Genomic DNA, 18,834 nt, shown 5'->3' on the forward strand with positions numbered 1-18,834 from the left:
AAATTTTAAATTTAAGATTAACATTATTAAGATAAGAACATTGAGAATATATTTCATTTTTTGCATTCTAATGTAATTATTATATAGCTTCTGTGCAGTACTGACTACTAGTTTTACAGTGTCATGTAATGTAAGAAGAGTGTAACAGAATAATAAAATAATTGTTAAATAATCAATATGAATGTCTATTGCTGCCTAAAATCTCAGAGTATTATATACCTTCCTCTACAAGATTCACCTTCAGACTGAGAGACATTGTCTTCTATGAAAATACTTTTATACAGTGTTGTATAAATGAATTTACAAATGCTGTGCATGTGTGCAATGGTAAAAATCAACCTAATTAATAGAATTTTAGTTTAAAACATTCTAATTTTATCATTTCTTTCATACTAATGTAATTAATTCATCGCTTGTCCACAATGAAGACTTTGAGGTTATAATTTAGCTGTAATATAAGTAGAGTGTATTAGAGTAATAAAATAATTGTTAATTAATCAATCTGATGGTTTATTATTGTAAAAAAGAACGAAATAAACGTTCTAGGAACCTTCCCTTTCAAGATTCACTTTCAGACTGACAAGTTTTCATCTATGCAAGTTTCTTATATTCAATGTTGTTTATCTGACTTTCCAAATGTGCTGTGCATGTGTGCAACTGTAATAATCTACCTAATGAATAGAATTTAAGACTTTTAACGATTAATTTTAATCGTTTTATATAAAAATTTGTAAGATCAAATCAATTATGTCAATGATTAAAAAAAAAAAGAAAAGAAAAACCTACATAATCAATCTCATCATTTACATCTTACAATTCTAATCATAACTAAAAACGATTACGTATATAATTACTTGCAAATATTATTCTAAATAATTTATCAATATGATTTACTTCCTCTAAGTAAAAATATTTAGAGAAGGAAAGATGGAAAGAAAGTAATAATATTTCAAAACTAAAAAATATTTGAACTCTTTGTGTATTACGTAAGATATAAAAAAAACGTCTGAGATCAAAAGCAAACTCGAATGAATGGGGGAGTGAGTGAGTGTCATCAAGAAGGAAGCATTAGAAGAAAAAAAAAAAGTATAAAAAGAAAAAAATAATAAATAAAAGAACTAACACACGTATGCACATATGTATGTATATACAAGTGTGCACTCCTGCTGTTGCACTCAACCCCTTTCCTCCTCCTACTCCTCCTACTCAGTTCATTTTATCCGAAAGAAAAATTGTAACAGTGGTAGAATCTCGTCAGGAGAGGGGGGTTTCAACATTAACCAAAATGCATGTGCAAGAGAAAAAGAACGAATGAGAATGAGACTGAACAAGCAAAGCAAGTAAAAAAAAAAAAAGAAAAAGAATGAAAGAGAAAGGAAATAAAAAAACAAAAAAAGGAAAACAAAAATAAAAGAAATAAAAAAAAAAAAAGAGAGAGAGAAAACGAGACAGCTGTAGACGTTTTTGCTGAAAGTTTCCTCTTAACAGGTCTCGTGCTAGAATGTTGCAACACGACCAATGGCAGCAACAGCAGCCAACCAACCAACCAGCCAAGCCAGCCAGCCCTTTTTACCCTAATAGACGTCGGGCCGCGTTTTCGTCGTCGTCCCTTCGTTGTAGACCCGTCAACGTTGTTCTTCTATCTACCTTTACCTTTACCTTTCCTTTCCTTTCCTTTCCTTTCCTTTCTTTTCTTCACTCATCTCATCTCATCTCATCTCAGCTCATCTCATCTCCTTTACTTTTCCTTTATTCTTCCCTTATTCTTTTTCTATCCTAAACACGAGGACGGTGTTCTTTGAACAAGAAATAGTAGTCTCATGAATTACCTGCAAGGAAATTGCGACACCGTTGATATGAATCATTCTAGATCGTCTAGATCCCATCCTCATCCTTCCCTAAACCGTCCCCTAGCCCTTGCCCATAGCCCTTAACCTAGGACACGTTAGTGGTAATTCATACGTTTGTCAAAAGTTCTAGGAAAAACATTGAAAGTACAAAATTTCATTTATTCTAATAAGATTATGATCAACATCTATAAATCATCTAAAAAGTTATCCTCAACCTTTCCTAAACCTTCCCCTAGCCCTCTTGCACAACCCTGAATCCATTTTTTGAGAATACTACTAAAAGATAATTTTTAAAATATTTAATTAACCAATTTGAAGAAGAAATTTTTTCTTTGGTATAATTCTCAAAAAAGGAAAGGACAAAATTTAATTAAAATTCTTTTACAAACTGTATAACCATCCATGAAGAAAAAACAAAAAAAAATGGTTACAATTCATGAAATTAACTTTAGATATCAAAAATCTTCTATTACTTTTCTTTTTAATATGTATATTCAAAATAATAAGATAAGTTTTCGTTGGTTATTCAAACGAGATACCACTTCCTGTTTCTTCTTCAACTTTTACAAGAGTCAAATTTGCTTATGGAAAACATCACAGTGTGTTGTGCAAGAGAAAGAGACTCGTAGGGATTTTTGATGTTACGATCAAAAGTTCTTACGAGAGGTCATTTTGAAGGTAGACACGAGAGAATCGTTTTGTTGTTTTCCTTGTGTGTTGTTTCTCCTACACTTTACGAATAACGAACTAAACGTGCAAATATAAACGTGAGATATAAATAGAAAAAAAGAAAAGCAAAGATAAAAAGATGTTTTTAAAAGTTTTCTCAAAATAATAACGTCCTCGAAAGAAACAAAAAAATGCAATTTACAATCGATGATGCACTACAGTTTTTTCTCAAGGCTTTTGCAGCATTGAAGATTTCAAACATCATAATGCAATACTGTAAATGTATATAAATAAACTAACTAAATAATAGATAAAAGTATGATAGAAAAAATATCAGTGAATTAAATGAAAATGTTGTTTTCTTGAATAACGTGTAAAAAAATAAAAATAAACTGGCACGATCGTAAAATTTCACGCGTTTTTACCTCAGGTAAAGAGAGAGAGAGAAAGAGAGATTGAAGGTAAGTAGTATAGAAGTAAAAGTATACACTATCTGTCAAAAGTTTTAGTATTCTTTGAGTAAATTTTCAAGAAACATTTGTACATTTGTACACTTGTAAAAACAAATTTGATTATTTTAATATAATCTTGACAAACTTGTTCATTAAAAAATTATTGTGAGTAATATGTTTTATATTTTCGTAATATTTTCTTTTTATGTTAATCTACCAATTAATTATATTCTTTAAAATATTTATTTTGTAAAATATAACAACTACGAGTGTTTTTAATTAAATATTTGTCCATGGTGTTTATTAAAATTATTATTAAATTATATAAAAAATTATAAAAGATATTTGAGTTGCAAAATTGATTCTATACATTGCTGTTTTTAAACTGTGCATGTATGTGTGTGTGTGTGTGTGTGTATAAATTAATACTGAAACGTTTTAAAAAATATAATTAAATGTATTATTATTTGAAATATTGATAACTATACCCTCCTATGAAAAATTGATTGTATAATAATTAATATTATTATTATTTATTAAATAATTGAGAAAAATCAAAAAGAAAAAACCACCAAATAAGATTGGAAACTTTTGATTGGTAGTGTATGTAAGTAAGTCAGTAGAGAACTGGCGAGAGTGAAAGCGTGGTGGCTCGTTTATAATATTTTAATCATGATTCGCATGATGCGTCATCCTGAATAAAAAAAAAAAAGCTACATAATTAGAGACAAACCCAACCAAAAAAAAAAAGAAAAAAAAGATTAAATAAAATTATTTTGTCACAATCTCCCTTTGTTTAATTTCTTTACCAGTTCGTATCAAATTTGTTTCTTTTTTTATAAATAAAAACAACAGTAATATATATATGAAACATATAAAAAAAAGAGGGGGTGGAAAATAAAATCACGAACGCCTCTTGGATAATAGTATTTTGAAGCAGAACGTTTTTTAAAATAAAAAAAAATAAAAGAAGAGTGTCGATGACGTTTTGGTGCATCGAGGGTGGGGATGGATAGGAGGGGATCAATTCCACGTGGGCACTTGAAACGTTTTTTGAACTCGTTTCACGAGCGTTTTTTGAATTTAGGATCTTCCTTTAACCCGAATTCACCAACACCACAACTACTAACACTGTCAGTGTAAAACCAATCCACCACCAAACGATTTAAACTCTCCTACACACATACATACACATATATATGTATATATAGGAACGTGTGCAAAGCTCTATATGTTATTGCTTCGGGGTTAATTTGTATTCCGCGTTTGTTTTATCGAGAGAATACACAAACGGAATCGTCAAGTTTAGATCGAAAACACAATACGAAAGTAAAGTCGTTTTTGGGTTTTGGTTGGGTTTTTGTTGTTGTTGTTGTTTTTGTTCATACGTTGTTCTGTTTTCTACGATTTTAGTGCGAATGATTTTGTTGAAATGGAAGAGAAAGAAAAAAAATGTATATAAAAAGAAAAGTAGACAAAAAATTCTCTTTCATTCGAAACGAAAATGGGGAAGGAGCAAAAGGGGTTGTTGAAAGAAAGAAGGGGAGAAAAAAACACGGTGAAACACGTAAAAATTTCACGGACAATTTCGATGCAAATTTTCCCTTTATTTTTCTTTTATTTTCTCTTATAAGGAAAACAAACAACAGCAACAACAAAATAAAATCAAGTATAAAACACAAGTGATAAATATATGTTCCCATGTACTTTGGTTAAATAAACACACACACATATAGATTTTGTTTAAGCAGAAATCGAAGTACCCACCAAGATTCGTCGAATACACAACGATCAAGTGAAGAAAGGGGTGTCAAAAGGGGGTAGAAAGGGGAATTGTTTAAAAATGAATATTCATTTGATGGTGGCATAACGTTCGTGCAAGTACGACAGCTTTTGTTGTTCGATGTCGTTGATTATCGATTCGTGTCACGCGAATGGAACAACACAACTCGACGAGACGTTCGAAAAAGACACACACACACACACAGTTAAATACATATACATACATATGGAATACAATCAGAGATAGATACGAATAAAGTCAAGAAAGAAAAAGAAAGAAGGAAAGAGAAAAGGCATTGTAAAAAGATAGCAAAGTAAAGGTGAAAGTGTACTCGTTTAAACGTTTTATAAAGTCTCTCGTTGTTTTATTTGTCTTTTTTTATTCTTACCAAAGTGAGAACGAGAGAAAAGTGACAAAGAAAGAAATAGAAATTGATACGAGGGTAAAAAAAGTAAAGAAATAAATGCAATCAAATCGAATATTCAAAACGAGATAACGTTAATTACCATTTTTTGTTTTCCTTTTCTTACATTAGTCGATTTATTTTCATCAAAGTGTAAATAAAATAATATATATTTATTTATAAAAAAAAATATAAAAAGCCAGGGTTAGGTTATGTCACGTAAATTTGAAGAAGAAAAAACTTCAAATAATTGAATTGTAATACAATGCCATCTATTGAATTTTTAAAGAACTTAGAAACTTGTACATAACCTTTAAATAACAAATCTAAAACTGTCCAGTGTTAAAATAGTCCTAAATTGAAAAAAAAAACACACAAACATTTTCATTAAAATAAAATCTTAATTTAGATCTTCATTGGAAACCAACAATGTTGCACTGAATTTGTATCTATAAAAATATCTATGTGTGTGATAATATAAATGTGTTCAACTAATAATATCATACATCACCAATATTAATATTATAATTAATCTAAAAGAATAAAAAAAAGATAAAAACATACAGGGTGATCAAAATAAAACCTAAAAACTATAAAAAAGAATACAACAGATACAAAGTTGATACGAAAGAGATGACGTGCAATCGAGCTAATTTCGTTTTCCTCTCGGTGGGGTGTTGAATCCTCTCGAAAATTGCAAGAGTATGTATGAAAGAGTGAGAGAGAAAGAGAGAAATGTATGATTTATACCCTCGATTCAAAGAGCACGTTCTACCAATCCTATATTCCCACATCTACCTAACCCCTAACCCCTAACCCCCTACTACCTATTTCTCTCACCCCTTTAACGATAGTACTAGTTCTGAACCCCCACCCACCTCAACCCCTTCCTCCATTGTCGTCGTTCGAGTGTCTAGGATCGCATGGCGATATCGTAGCGAACTATACTTTATATACTATCATTTCACCACCACTAACCCCCACCCCTCATACTACTCAACACTTTCATCCCCCGACCTTTCAATATCAGAGAAATTTACATGGTTACAAATGCATGTGATGGTGTATGGTACTCGACAAAAACGATCTATTCGAACGAAACGTTCGTGAACGATTGTTCATGATGTTACATAAAAATAAAAATGAAAATATTATTGCAATTTTTGAATTTAACAAAATATAAAAATAAAAGAAAATATAATTCATTGAAATAGAAAATGTAATACAAGTTATAATCTAGTATTATTAATATTAGATTGTTGTAAATCATTAATTTAACTCATTTACAATTTTTTAATTGCGATATAAATTGGTCTTTTTTTTTTAAAACATATGTTTGTAAAAAAAAAAAATAAAATAGGTGGTATTAATAATTTTGATTTGATAATTAAATATACAACTGTTGTGCAACATTGATCAACGTGTGTTTTAAGAAAAAAAAAAAATTGTAAATCTGAAAAATAATCAAATGACGAATAATTAAAATATCCCTGATGCTAATCTTCCAAATGAGAAATGATGAAAAAGAAAAAAAAAACAAGAGAGGAAAAAAAAAGAAATTAAATACAAAAGTAACGAAGAGATGGGAGATCTGACCACAGATAAGAAATTTAACCGTGACAGGTGAAACCTTCTTCTACTCTCGTCGTTCGTTGAAGAAATCCGTTGGAGAGATCGTCGTAAAAAAGAAGAAGAAGAAGAAAAAAATTACAGAAAAAAAGAAAAAACATAACGAATAAAAGAGAGACAGAGAAAAGTGTGTTCTTTACGTTTTGATTCTCATAGTGAATAATAAATAATATTTTTCCTTCTTCTTCTTCTTCTTCTACTTCTTCTTCTACTGCTTCTACTTCAACTTCATCTTCTACTTCTACTTTTACATTTTTTATACATCAAATAAAATATTTCTCATTTCTCAGTATATATACACAGGAAAAAAGGTAAAACTTCAAATAATTCATTCACAATTTTCATCTAAATGGGTGAACATAACCAATAAACGTCAACGATGAATGTCACATCTCAAATAGATTTTCTATTTCGATTTATCGATTTAATAATCGATTATCATTAATTTCTTCTTTACAAATGGATCGACATCAAAGTAATTTCTCTAAATTCTATCAAACGTTTACCAACAAGCTAATTAAACTCCGTTTTGAAAATGTGCGCCACTGTGTGTTACTAAAATCAACCAATGACGAGTTTGAGGTTAGAACTACTCATTTATGAAGATAAAATGAATTAAAAAAAATTAAAATAACAAAAAAATCGTAATTTACAAATCTTGAATTTGGTCATCAATAAATAATGTTCATAACTTTTTACGCATGACGGATATAGTCGTCAAACACACTTAAAATAATTGATAATAGCTCAGTACGATTGCACAAACACGGTGTGCAAATGGATTTCAAATGGTTTAACAAAAATTAATCGACAGATGAACAGAAATAGCAAAAAGAAAAAAGAATAGAAAAGAAATAGAAAGATAAAGGAAATCATTGAAGTTCTGTGAACTTTAAATTGCGCCAGTTCTCAGGGCCCAAATGCAGCCAAAAGCTGTGGGGGTAGCATAAATGCTCAATAGCACGGATACAGGAGAACGTCACCCCGAAGTTACATCGGGGTGAAGGAAGAGGGGGGAGAAGAGGGAGGTCACGGCAAATTAACCCTCTCGGTAAGAACGGCACGCTCACCGGGTTAAATTCTACCAAGGCATTATTCTCTAGCGACGAATTGTTCCTACGTTTATATCCCTTTCCCTTTCCCTTTTCTCTCTCTCTTTCGGTCTTTCAGTTTCTATTTCTGTCTGTTCAAACCTTTGTCGGCTTGATTATCTTTCAAGAAAGAAGAAAGAAGAAAGAAGAAAGAGAAAAATGTAATAATAATGTAATTATAAATTAAATTAAGTGAAATTTTTAGAAAAAGATATACATCACAGGTTTTGTATAATATTTTTATGGTAATGTGACAGGATCAAATTTAACTGTAAAATATTTTATATATATGTGTGTGTATGTGTGTGTGCATATGTCACTGTTAAAGTATATATATATATATATATATATATATATATATATATATATATATATATATATATATATATATATATATGGTTAATTGATAAAAAATTTAAATATATTTATAATGATCGTAATATTTCATTGTTAAATTTAACTGTAAAATATTTGACATATGCATGTATGTATAATACGTTACTATTAAAATATATACTTATGGTTGATTCATGAAAAAACTTAAACATATTAATAATCGCGTAATATTTCATTGTTAAAATATTATATTTTACAGTATGCATAATACATACTGCATAGATATTTGAAATTATTACACGTTTATTACCTGAAGAAATCATTTCGAGAATATAAGATAGTTTTAGATAGTTTTTATCAGGATTACTTTGCATTTTTTATTACTAATTTAAGAATTTATTATTTTGAGGTTATTAAGTATCCAAGTTCTGTAAGAATTTAATAGGTAACGCTGTATCACAATTCAATTACTTCTACATATTCAGTTTTCAATAAGTGGCGCTGTAATGCAATTTAATTACTTCGATATACTCAGTTTTCAATAGATGACACTGCATTACAATTTAATTACTTCGATATATTCAGTTTTTCAATAGATGACACTGCATTAGAATTCAATTATTTGTCTATATTCACGTCGTAAGTTTTGTTTCAAATTTACAGATAACATAATCTAACCTTAATTTTCATATTTTTTCGTGTATTATTATTCTTAAGTATTCCATTCTAATCGTGAGTATTATTTTATGTAATATTATTATTTACTAAATAGTTTAGAATTATATTAAATCAACAATTTATAACAAAGCTACAGTAACACGTGGCCAAAACATCCCAGTACACATACATATATATATAAACTTTTAACTTTGTGATTTAAAAGATTAAATTTATCTATCCCCATTATACAAAAGAGGGATGAATCTCACCCTAGAATATACATGGTGGAAATTTTATCTTTTTTTCGTTCTTTAACTTAGTGAGAAGATAATCGAGTACGCGTTAGATACAAAAAAAACAAAAATAAAATAGAAAGAGACGAAGAGACGAAGAGAAAGAGAGTATGAAATCTTCTCTTTTCACTCTCCTCACTCTTCTCTTTTCTCTTTTCTCTTCTCTTTACGTTGGAAAATAGCATTAGCGATGCAAAACGTAGTGCAATAGAAGAGTAGTAGAGCAGAAACTTGGTCGGCAGAGTTCTATCGTTTTACGGATAGTAGTAGTGGCTGGTTTTCACTGGAAAACAGCAGTAAATAGCGGCTCGGCCTTCCTTCCTATTTTATTTTCCACCACCACCCCCCTCTTCCCACTCCCCTTTTACTTCTCTTCCTTCTTATTCTTCTTCTTCTTCTTCTTCTTACTCCTACTTCGCGTTAACTTAATCTAATTACAATATTCACGAATGTAAGTAGGAGATAACGGATTTTGGCGAACGTATAAACGAGTTGAAATAACGGTTGGGAAAACGAGCGAGAACGTTTTTTTATTCTTTATTTTTCTCTCATTCTATCTCTCTCTCTCTCTCTCTCTCTTTTTTTTTTTATTCTTTGTCCATTATCTTTCTTTCTTTCTTTCTTTCTTTCTATACGAAAACGTCTCTCTTCTAACGGAGATAAAAGATCCTAGGAGTTTCAAAAACGTTCAAAAAACTTTCTTTCTTCCTTCTCTTTCTATTTATTTTTCTTTTTTCTTTTGCTCACTTATCTTTTTTTTTTTGTCTAAGATAGTTCACGAATTGTCTTCAAAACTACTCCATTACGATTTAAACCAATGGCAGACTTTTCAACTTTGATTAAAGATTGTTTAACCTGTGTGTATCTGTGTTGTTTATGAGATATTTATTATTATATATTCTTGTTTGTATGAATTTGTTTGAAAAATGATCTTTTTATGATCTATACTTCAAATTTTAATCATATTCATGATTAACTAATTAATTGGTTAAGTTCTGTTTTGAGTAATCATCGATGTGTGTCGCTGCAATCGACCGATGATGAATTTTGAGGATAAAATTGCACATTTATGAAGATAAAATGAATTAGAAGTAAACAAAATAACAAATGGTAATTTACAAATCTTAAATTTCTTCTAACTCAACTTAAAATTTAAGAATCTATTTCTTTTTTTACCAAAATTACAATTTAAATAGCAAATAATCACCAAGTTTTACGAATATACTCGTCAAACTCAGTTGATGTGAATTAAATGAATGATTTATTGACTATATGTTATAATAATAATTTTGTAGAAAAATATTCGCGAATGCAATCCAGAGATTAATTGAAATAAATAATAAATAAATCAAAAATAATTGACAATAAGAAAAAGTCAAAGTAAACTTTTCTTTTTTGTTTTTTGTTTTTTAAAGTATGCCTGTTTTTCTTTCAAGTCACTCAATTTCTTCTCTTTTATCTAACATTTTCTTCTATCCTTCGTATCCCTTCCCCCCCCCCATTCCCGTTCCTCTCCTTTAGCTTAGACGATAAGAAAAACGATCGTTGACAAATTGCTACTACATTTTCTAGAACGTTATATTTCAGACGATTGACGGACGGTTAGTACTTCGTAAGACAAATCGTAATGGTGAGGAAAATGGCAAGCAAGTTTTAATAAAAATAATATAAGAGGAAAAAAGAACTCTACACACCCAAAAAAAAAAAAGAAAAAAAAAGAAATATGTGAAAGAAACACGTAAATCATTTTATCTTTCGAAATACTACAGTTATATCTAGCATTGTGATTTTTCAAAAGATATCTTCGTATGTTTTCCTCGAAGTATATAAAACAAAACAAAAAATAAAAATAATTTGATAAACTGCAAATATATTGTTTCTTGATATAAATAAATTTTACAATTACAAATGAAATTATTTCTAACAGAATTAAAACTTTCTCTTGTATTTTTAAATGAGATTGCAATAAAAAAAAAAATATATATTTGTCAAGTAGTCCCATTAAAAATGCATTTTCTTCTTTTAACACATTCTTTCTTTTATAACAGTAGAACAGTTTTTTCTAATCATCAAATTAGTAAGTAAGTAACTAATTGTAAGTAGATAAATCAATAGAAGAAAAAAAAACAAAAAATCTCAAGTAAAAACGTAAGATAGAATAAATTATATAAACGTTAATGAATCAAATTTGAATTCGTCGAATGTTTAAATTAAAACGAAATTTATTGATTCTTCTACTTTGTGTGACTTGTTAAAAAAGAAAAAAAAAAGAAAAAAAAACTGTTCATTAGAAAATGGGATACCAAGAATAAAATTAACACGAAAGGAGAAAGTCGAAGAGAAATAAGTGGGGTTCCACGTTGGCAAAGAAACGTGGGAAAGAAACGGTGTGTGTGTGTGGGTGTGTGTGTGTGGATAGATTTGTTCTACAATAAGATAAGATTCACGTTAATAATAGTTAATACTCTTTACTATACTATATTGTGTATCTAGACTTCTGGATTATGTTTGAGTCTGTTGATCTGGTGCATAAGATGCACCTGACTAAACTTCCTTCCAATTCAACGAATTTATGTACTATAAATAATATTTATAGTACATAAATTATAAATTATAATAAATATATATATATAAAGTACAAATATATTTTAATATTGTAAAATTTTAATATTAAATATATAAACAATATTAAATATAATAAAATGTATATTATTGTATATAAAATATACTACACAATATAGTTTGTATATTACTGTATATAAAAATGTATATAAGTAAATATTTTATACTTTAATTTAATTCGTTTACCAAATACTCACAATCTAACTATTTTTACCTAAGTTTCAAGAGAAAGGCAGGAAACCGCGCGTTATTATGTTCACAATATACCTTTGGTTAGTTTGAAATATGTTGCATAATACAAATGTATATAAAAATACATTGAATGAGTCACAGGTGTATAAACAACTTACTATTCTTAATTTGAAACAATTTGATATTTGTGTTTGTTATTTCTACTATATCATTTTCATTAATTTAATTTAAATAAAAAAAATAAGTAAGAATATTTTTGAAGTAGACACAATGGGTCAAGGTTAACTAACCTATAAATTACTCTACGTTTCATTTTCCTACTTCAAAGATAAAAATGAAATTAAATTTACAACTTTAAGAAGAAAATATTGTCTTAATCAAATAAACGAATTTATTTCTAATTCTAAATCCTAAATATCTTTTTATTTGTAATTCTTTATTGTAGATATATCTATCTATCTATCTAATGATTTATCTAAGATACGTGTATCGATTCGTAATTCGTAGTACTACAAGACACGCGATATTAAGGTTGGATAAGATCAACTAACTATTAAAAAAAAAAGCAAAAAAAGGAAACAGGAAAAGGTTGATTGAAGCAGAACAACTACTACTACTATTACTACTAACCAGTACTAATACTAAAATCATGTAAAACATAGAAAAAAAAGAAACATGGAATGAAAAGTGAAAGATAAAAGAATAAAAAGAATTAGAAAATAAAGAAAAAACTCCTCCCTCTAAAAAAAACGCCCCATAAGAAAAAAAAACAGTTGAATGATCTTGGAATGTCTGTTAAACACGAAAGTGTTCGGTCTCTTTGATAAACTTCGATAAGTTCTAACCAAAGTGGGGGAAAACTAGCTATGAACATACACATATACACACATACACCATGGTTAGACTCCGTGGAATGACTTTAACGGCGAGTTTGCTAGCGGTTAATAATAGTTCGAGCGTGGAAAGTACTCCTTGGGCCAGGCCTACCTATTGGGTGGCACCGGGTCAGGTGCTCGTAGAAAGCGAACCTCTGCTTTGCTTCGTTTTACTTAGTATACATACATATACATATGAATCATGATAACCCATTACTCGTACAACGTAAAAACATTTCTTCAAAATTATTTCAACCTATATAATCAGAATATTATTGGGTTGGCAAAATTCAAAATCAATTGACACTGCCTAACCGATGGCAAATGGTCATTAACAAAAATGGACAGTACCTAATTGATTAAACTTATATTTTTAAGCAAATATTTGAAATTTTCATTCTTATTTAAAATCCGCAATTACTTATTTGCCAACCCAATATAATAATAAACAAAAATTGATAATAATTGTTAACAGAGTGAGAAAAAATCGACATTGAAAATAACAAAAAGTATAAGTTTTGTAAAAGAAGGAAAAAAGGAGAATCAAGAAGAAGTTTGGTGGGGGAATGAGGGAGGAAAAAGGGGAAAAGGGTCGGAGGGGGGTTCACTTTCTCCTTTTTGGAATCGTCCTCAATTACACGGAGTCAAGAAGACGAGACTCGCGCGTAATTACACGGCTGAGGTGGCAGTAGCCGACCGAGCGAATCGCGAGCCATCCTTTTTCCTTCCTCCCCACCCCCACCCCCACCCTCACCATCAACTTCCTACTTTTACCATCACCATTTCCTCCTACCGCAAAACCGCGTACTTTTCCTTTTCCTTTTCTCTTTCTACCTTTCTGTTCCTGTTCCTTCCGTTTGAAAACATTTCAAACATTTCAAATCTAACCCAATTTGATTTTTTATCAAAACGATTGTGCTAAAAATGACGATGACGGTGACGATGAAAATGTTGTACGAGAGAATCTCATTGAATTTGACGATGAAAACGTTGACGATGAAAATGTACGAGAGAATCTCATTGAAGACACATTGAATTTATTTTTGTTTTATTTTTTTAAGCAATTTGAAAAAACGTGTATTATTATTATTATTATTATTATTATTATTATTATATTTGTTTAAAGTGAAAGAAAATAATTTAAATAATAAATTTATATACGGTGAAAATGTTAGAAAGTAATTATTAATTGATCGTATCAAAAAATTTAATACTAGTATTAAATTCTTCAAAGAAATTTCTCTTTCTATTTATAAGAAGATAACTTTCTATTATATTTTATTAGAATACTTTAAGAAACCATTTCTTTTTTTCTTTTTTTTTAATTATATTGCCAATTTTACAATACCAAATTTTGTTTTTTTTATACTTTAAAGATACTATTTATATCAAAAAATAATCCTATTGCAATGAATACTTAATACTTAACATAAAATAACTGTATAAAGTATAGTTAAGTAGTTGTGATTGCACACACGGTGTGCAAGTGGTTTCGAATGTGTATATAAAACAGAATAATATATGTAACGTGTGTCAAACAAAACGAAAGTAATTACGGATGTAAAATACGTGTTTTAAAAGAACACAACGACGACCTAGTATCGTCAAGAGAAAAAAAAACGATTTCACAAATGTCGTTAGAAAGCGTATCGAGTGAAAGACTTTGGGCGAATGTATAAAACGATTCGTTCCCAAATGACCGATATTAATCGTCACGTTTTTCTGTCTCTCCTCTTCTTCTTCTTTTGTTTCTTTTATTTGTATCCTTTCTTTTTAATTCTACTTTCATTCTTCTTCTTCTTCTTCTTATTTTCTTTTACATTTATTTTACAAACGATTGTATCAGAGATACTAATCGGATCTGTAAAAGCTTATCGAAATTTCAAACAAAAATTGGACAAGATGAAAAAAGTGGGCGACTAGTAGTCGCCATTTTGAAGAACGGATATCCTAAAGATAAGATTTTTACACACTCCAATGTAAAAAGAGAAAGAAAGAGAGAGAAAAATGTCAAGCTTAGCTTGTTTCTCTGGCATTCGATCAATCTGATAACGATTGGACGAATTTCGGTGGGAAAGAATAGTACCATACCATTTTGGAGGTTATCCAAAAGTACCATAAGTGTGACACGGAATAAAAGCTCTTTCTTTTTCATCGCTAGAACTTTAAAAGTATACTTGAGAGAAATTCTACTAAATTTCTCTTTCACTCTTTTTAGTTCTTTTCATTCCTATACCTAAAAAAATGAGTAAAGAACAAAACATTCATATTACAATGAAAAATATAAAATTAGGTTAGGAAAGGGGAAAGAAGGAAAGAAAAGGACAATTTTTCTTTTGATTGTTACATGATTACAAAATTATCATATTTGATAAAAAAGAATGACTACAATCATTAAAATGATCAAACATAAATTCGATGAGAGTATTGTAAATGAATTAACATGTTTAATATATATTTACAATAAAATTGATAAAAAGAATGATTATACAATCATTAAAATATTCAAACATAAATTCGATAAATATAATAAATAATATTTGTGCAACAAGATAATAAAATGAGAAGAAAAGAAAAGTATAAAAATGAATGAAGTATAAACAAAGTGGGATAAAAAAAATCCCTAACAAAAAGTCTAAAATAAATATATGACAAAGGAATAAATATTACTATTATTATAGTACATTTTCTATTTATAACTATCTATACAAATTCATATTATAAATATAATCATTTATAAATCGTATCGATGATGAAGGAGAACTCGAAGGGAACCTTCAAGCGGTTTACAAGAGAGATGACTGACAAGGTATTGCAATGCAGGAATAGTAAAAGTCGGAGAACAATGGTTAGAAGCGGAATAGTACAAGCAAAGACCTTTGAGGCAATCGGATAACTGAAAAAAATGATGAAACACAATGGAGATGGCAGTACGCCCTTCCTTCTGGCTCTCCCTCTCCCTTAACCCCTCTCTCTTCTCTTCTATCTTTCTTTCTGTTCCTTTCTTTCTCACTTATACTATTTCACCTTCTTCTTCCTCTTCTACTTTTCTACCATCCTTTTTTTGTTTTTTTTTTCTTTCTAAGCATTCCCTAACGTAATCTACCGTCCGCCCACCGTGGGCCGCGACTCTCGGCACACCCACTTGACCTCAATGTTAAAAGAAATTAAATTATGTAGGCACTAATACGTTCTATGGGCTTCCAAAAGGTCTGATATTCTTAGAACGCCTTAGGTACGATCAACGATTCATTTTACGAACAACTATCCTAAGGAACTTTTCTTTTTCTTATCTTTATACATCAAAATTCCAAAATATGTACATATATACATATATATATTTCTTTTTCTATCTTCTGTCCTACTTCTTCTTATCCTCTTCCTCTTCTTTTTCTTTTTCTGTTTTTATTGCAAAGAATTTTAATTTTTTGTCCTTAATCCTGAAATATCCCGATTAATCCTACGCCTTCTTAAAATTAATTTGGATCGAAATGTGAGCTATAAAATTTCCAAAAACGTATATTATATATAAATAAATGATCCACTGTATGATTTTTTTTTTTTGTAATTTAAATATAAAAAAAAATTAAATTTGTAAAATATGTAATACCATCTATTAACTCATCGCGTAAATTGATAGTTACTAGGAACAATGTTACTACATAACTGACCGTCGATAAAATAGGAAACTACTAAAATTTCAAAAGAAATTCAACATATCTACAGTTGCTAAATCATCTACACATAATATCAAATTATAGTTCTACAGATACTTCAAAAATCTACTAATAAATGTACTTTTACATTTACTTCTACAAAAAAAAAAAAAAAAAAAAATATGATTGCAATTATAAATGAAAATTATTTCATTGCAATAAATTTGAAATTTTTCTATTAAGAATTTCAATTTTGTGTATACTTCAATTAAAAATAATTTGAAACAATACTAAAACATGTTGAAAATTAATTACCTTGTAAATTGTCCAGCATGTACGACAGCAGCTTGTGGGTTCCAGATGGTTCTCCGTATAATGCCATAACCTCCTTGCTGAGAGGATTACCTTGAAGTCCTAGCACTTGTAACTGGAATAATTTTCCTAATTCGTATGGTAACACGCGAAGATAATTTTGGTTTAATAACAACTCCCTGAAAACAAAAAATCCAAATAAAATATATAAATAAAATATTACAAATATTATTATTAAAAATATGTTTAAGTATAAAACACGGAAAAAGAAGAATTCATACTTGAGGTAGATGAGATCCCCCAATTCGGCAGGTAAGCTTCGCAATTTATTGCTACTCAAATCTAATGCACGTAAATTAGTTAAACGGCATATTTCAGATGGTATTCTTTGTAAACTATTGCCGTTTAAATACAATGCCGTTAGATGAGTTAATTGCCATAAATTTGGGCTTAAATTTCTTATACTGCCTGTTATCTCCAACTCCGGCCAATAAGATTTCTTCCCGGAGTTTGCATCCTCCGTGGACATGATAGTATGCGTACGATGTGGATTAGAATTTTCATACTTGTCCTTGTGATTACGGGACATGTTAAATCCTTTAAACAATAGAAACAATATAGGTTAGTTTACTGTATAATCGATAAAATGATATTACGATACAATTTTTTGATATATATATCCAACGATCAAAGTAATCGTCTTCTAAATCTATAAACTATCTGCGAATAGATGTATACTTTGATAAACTATTCTGTACTATAAAGATACAGTAGTTCTCATGACTCTAAAGATTTTATGTCTAAAAGCACGTGTTTGTTTCGCATTATTTGATTAAACTATATAACAAATAAGATTTTATAGGTTATAAGATATTAATCGGACTATCACTGCGAATATATAATAAATATTGAATAATTTTAGACAAAGATGCAATAAGATAACCTCTATTCGGATCAAAATGTCTGTATTAATGGATATTAACTTGACTTGTTACTGTATAAAGTGTACAGTATCTACAAGAAAGTTTTATCTGATAAATTTTGCATCGATCCAAATAATTTCAATGAAATCAAATAATAATGATTATAAATTTCATGTAAATTTTAATGACAAAATATATTAAACTTTCCCATACAATACTTAACACACAACGCTGTATAGTATATGCTATTTTCATAACCTATGTGAAATAAAAGCAATGATATTCTAGTTAAGTTTTGTTTAAGGTGAAAACTTCTAAATGTTATTAACAATTGTATTAATTAATGATTATACGTAGATCATGAATATGTTATCGATTAAATGAATTTATAAATAATAATAGTCATTTGAAAATGTTGGAAATATCCTTCCTTCCTACAAAGTTCATATGTTCCGGACGACAGTTCCTTTGAGTTGAATTAACTTTCTCAGCATCAAGACCATTCGTACCTGTCAATTTTAATGCGAAAACCGAAGGATACTGTTACGCACCTTCATCTACCTCTTAGCACACACGAAACACGCGAGGAGTTGATTCCGAGAGAAAATTATCGCGTAAACAAAACTACCTTGACAAACACAAATCCTCCATTCATCAACTTCACCGATCGTGAACTAAAAACGTTTTTGATTGGCTACTCCACCGTCGAATCTAATCGAACTAGCTGAATTTAATGATATAACCTCAAAAATATTATCGTTACTAGAAGTGTATCTATTATATAGGGATTTTATTCATTTGTTCAGATTTTCTAACTAGATACAATGTCACTAGACCTTTTCCCGCTCTCAGATTGGTTTCAATAAAATATCTTTCATATTTCATTAATAAAACGTATATTTTTACAATATTTGGAATACTTAAGCGTACAAAATAAAGTTAAAACTGTAAATAATTATATCATTAACAATATTTTGATAAATTAAAGAAAAAACAAAAACAAGTGAGACCAAAAAATGGCACTGACAACTGACGCCATCTGGAAACTAACTAGGCAACTGCTTAGTGCAACAATGCATCATATGATC

General features: G+C 29.1%; 1 protein-coding gene across 9 annotated transcripts in view; it reads right to left on the reverse strand.

The window, feature by feature from the left end:
- LOC149031140 (CCR4-NOT transcription complex subunit 6-like) overlaps positions 1-18,468 on the reverse strand; it is a 174,431-nt gene extending 155,963 nt beyond the window's left edge. For 3 of the 9 annotated variants that reach the window (XM_089176680.1, XM_089176678.1, XM_089176677.1), the window contains exons 1-3: positions 18,256-18,463; positions 17,105-17,420; positions 16,827-17,002 (exon numbers count right to left, since the gene is read on the reverse strand). In XM_089176680.1, the coding sequence (XP_089032806.1) occupies positions 16,827-17,002; positions 17,105-17,412 (484 nt within the window). In that variant the 5' untranslated portion in view covers positions 17,413-17,420; positions 18,256-18,463. Of the gene's footprint in view, positions 1-15,100; positions 16,354-16,826; positions 17,003-17,104; positions 17,421-18,184 lie in introns of those variants that run through there. The other 6 variants (XM_089176671.1, XM_089176674.1, XM_089176676.1 and 3 more) reach the window with 5 other exon arrangements.
- Positions 18,469-18,834: the final 366 nt, after the last annotated feature.

The sequence above is a fragment of the Polistes dominula genome, unplaced genomic scaffold (genome assembly GCF_049000335.1).
Source record: "Polistes dominula isolate Pdom_NZ unplaced genomic scaffold, Pdom_raw_medaka contig_80, whole genome shotgun sequence".
Classification (NCBI taxonomy): Eukaryota; Metazoa; Arthropoda; class Insecta; order Hymenoptera; family Vespidae; genus Polistes; species Polistes dominula.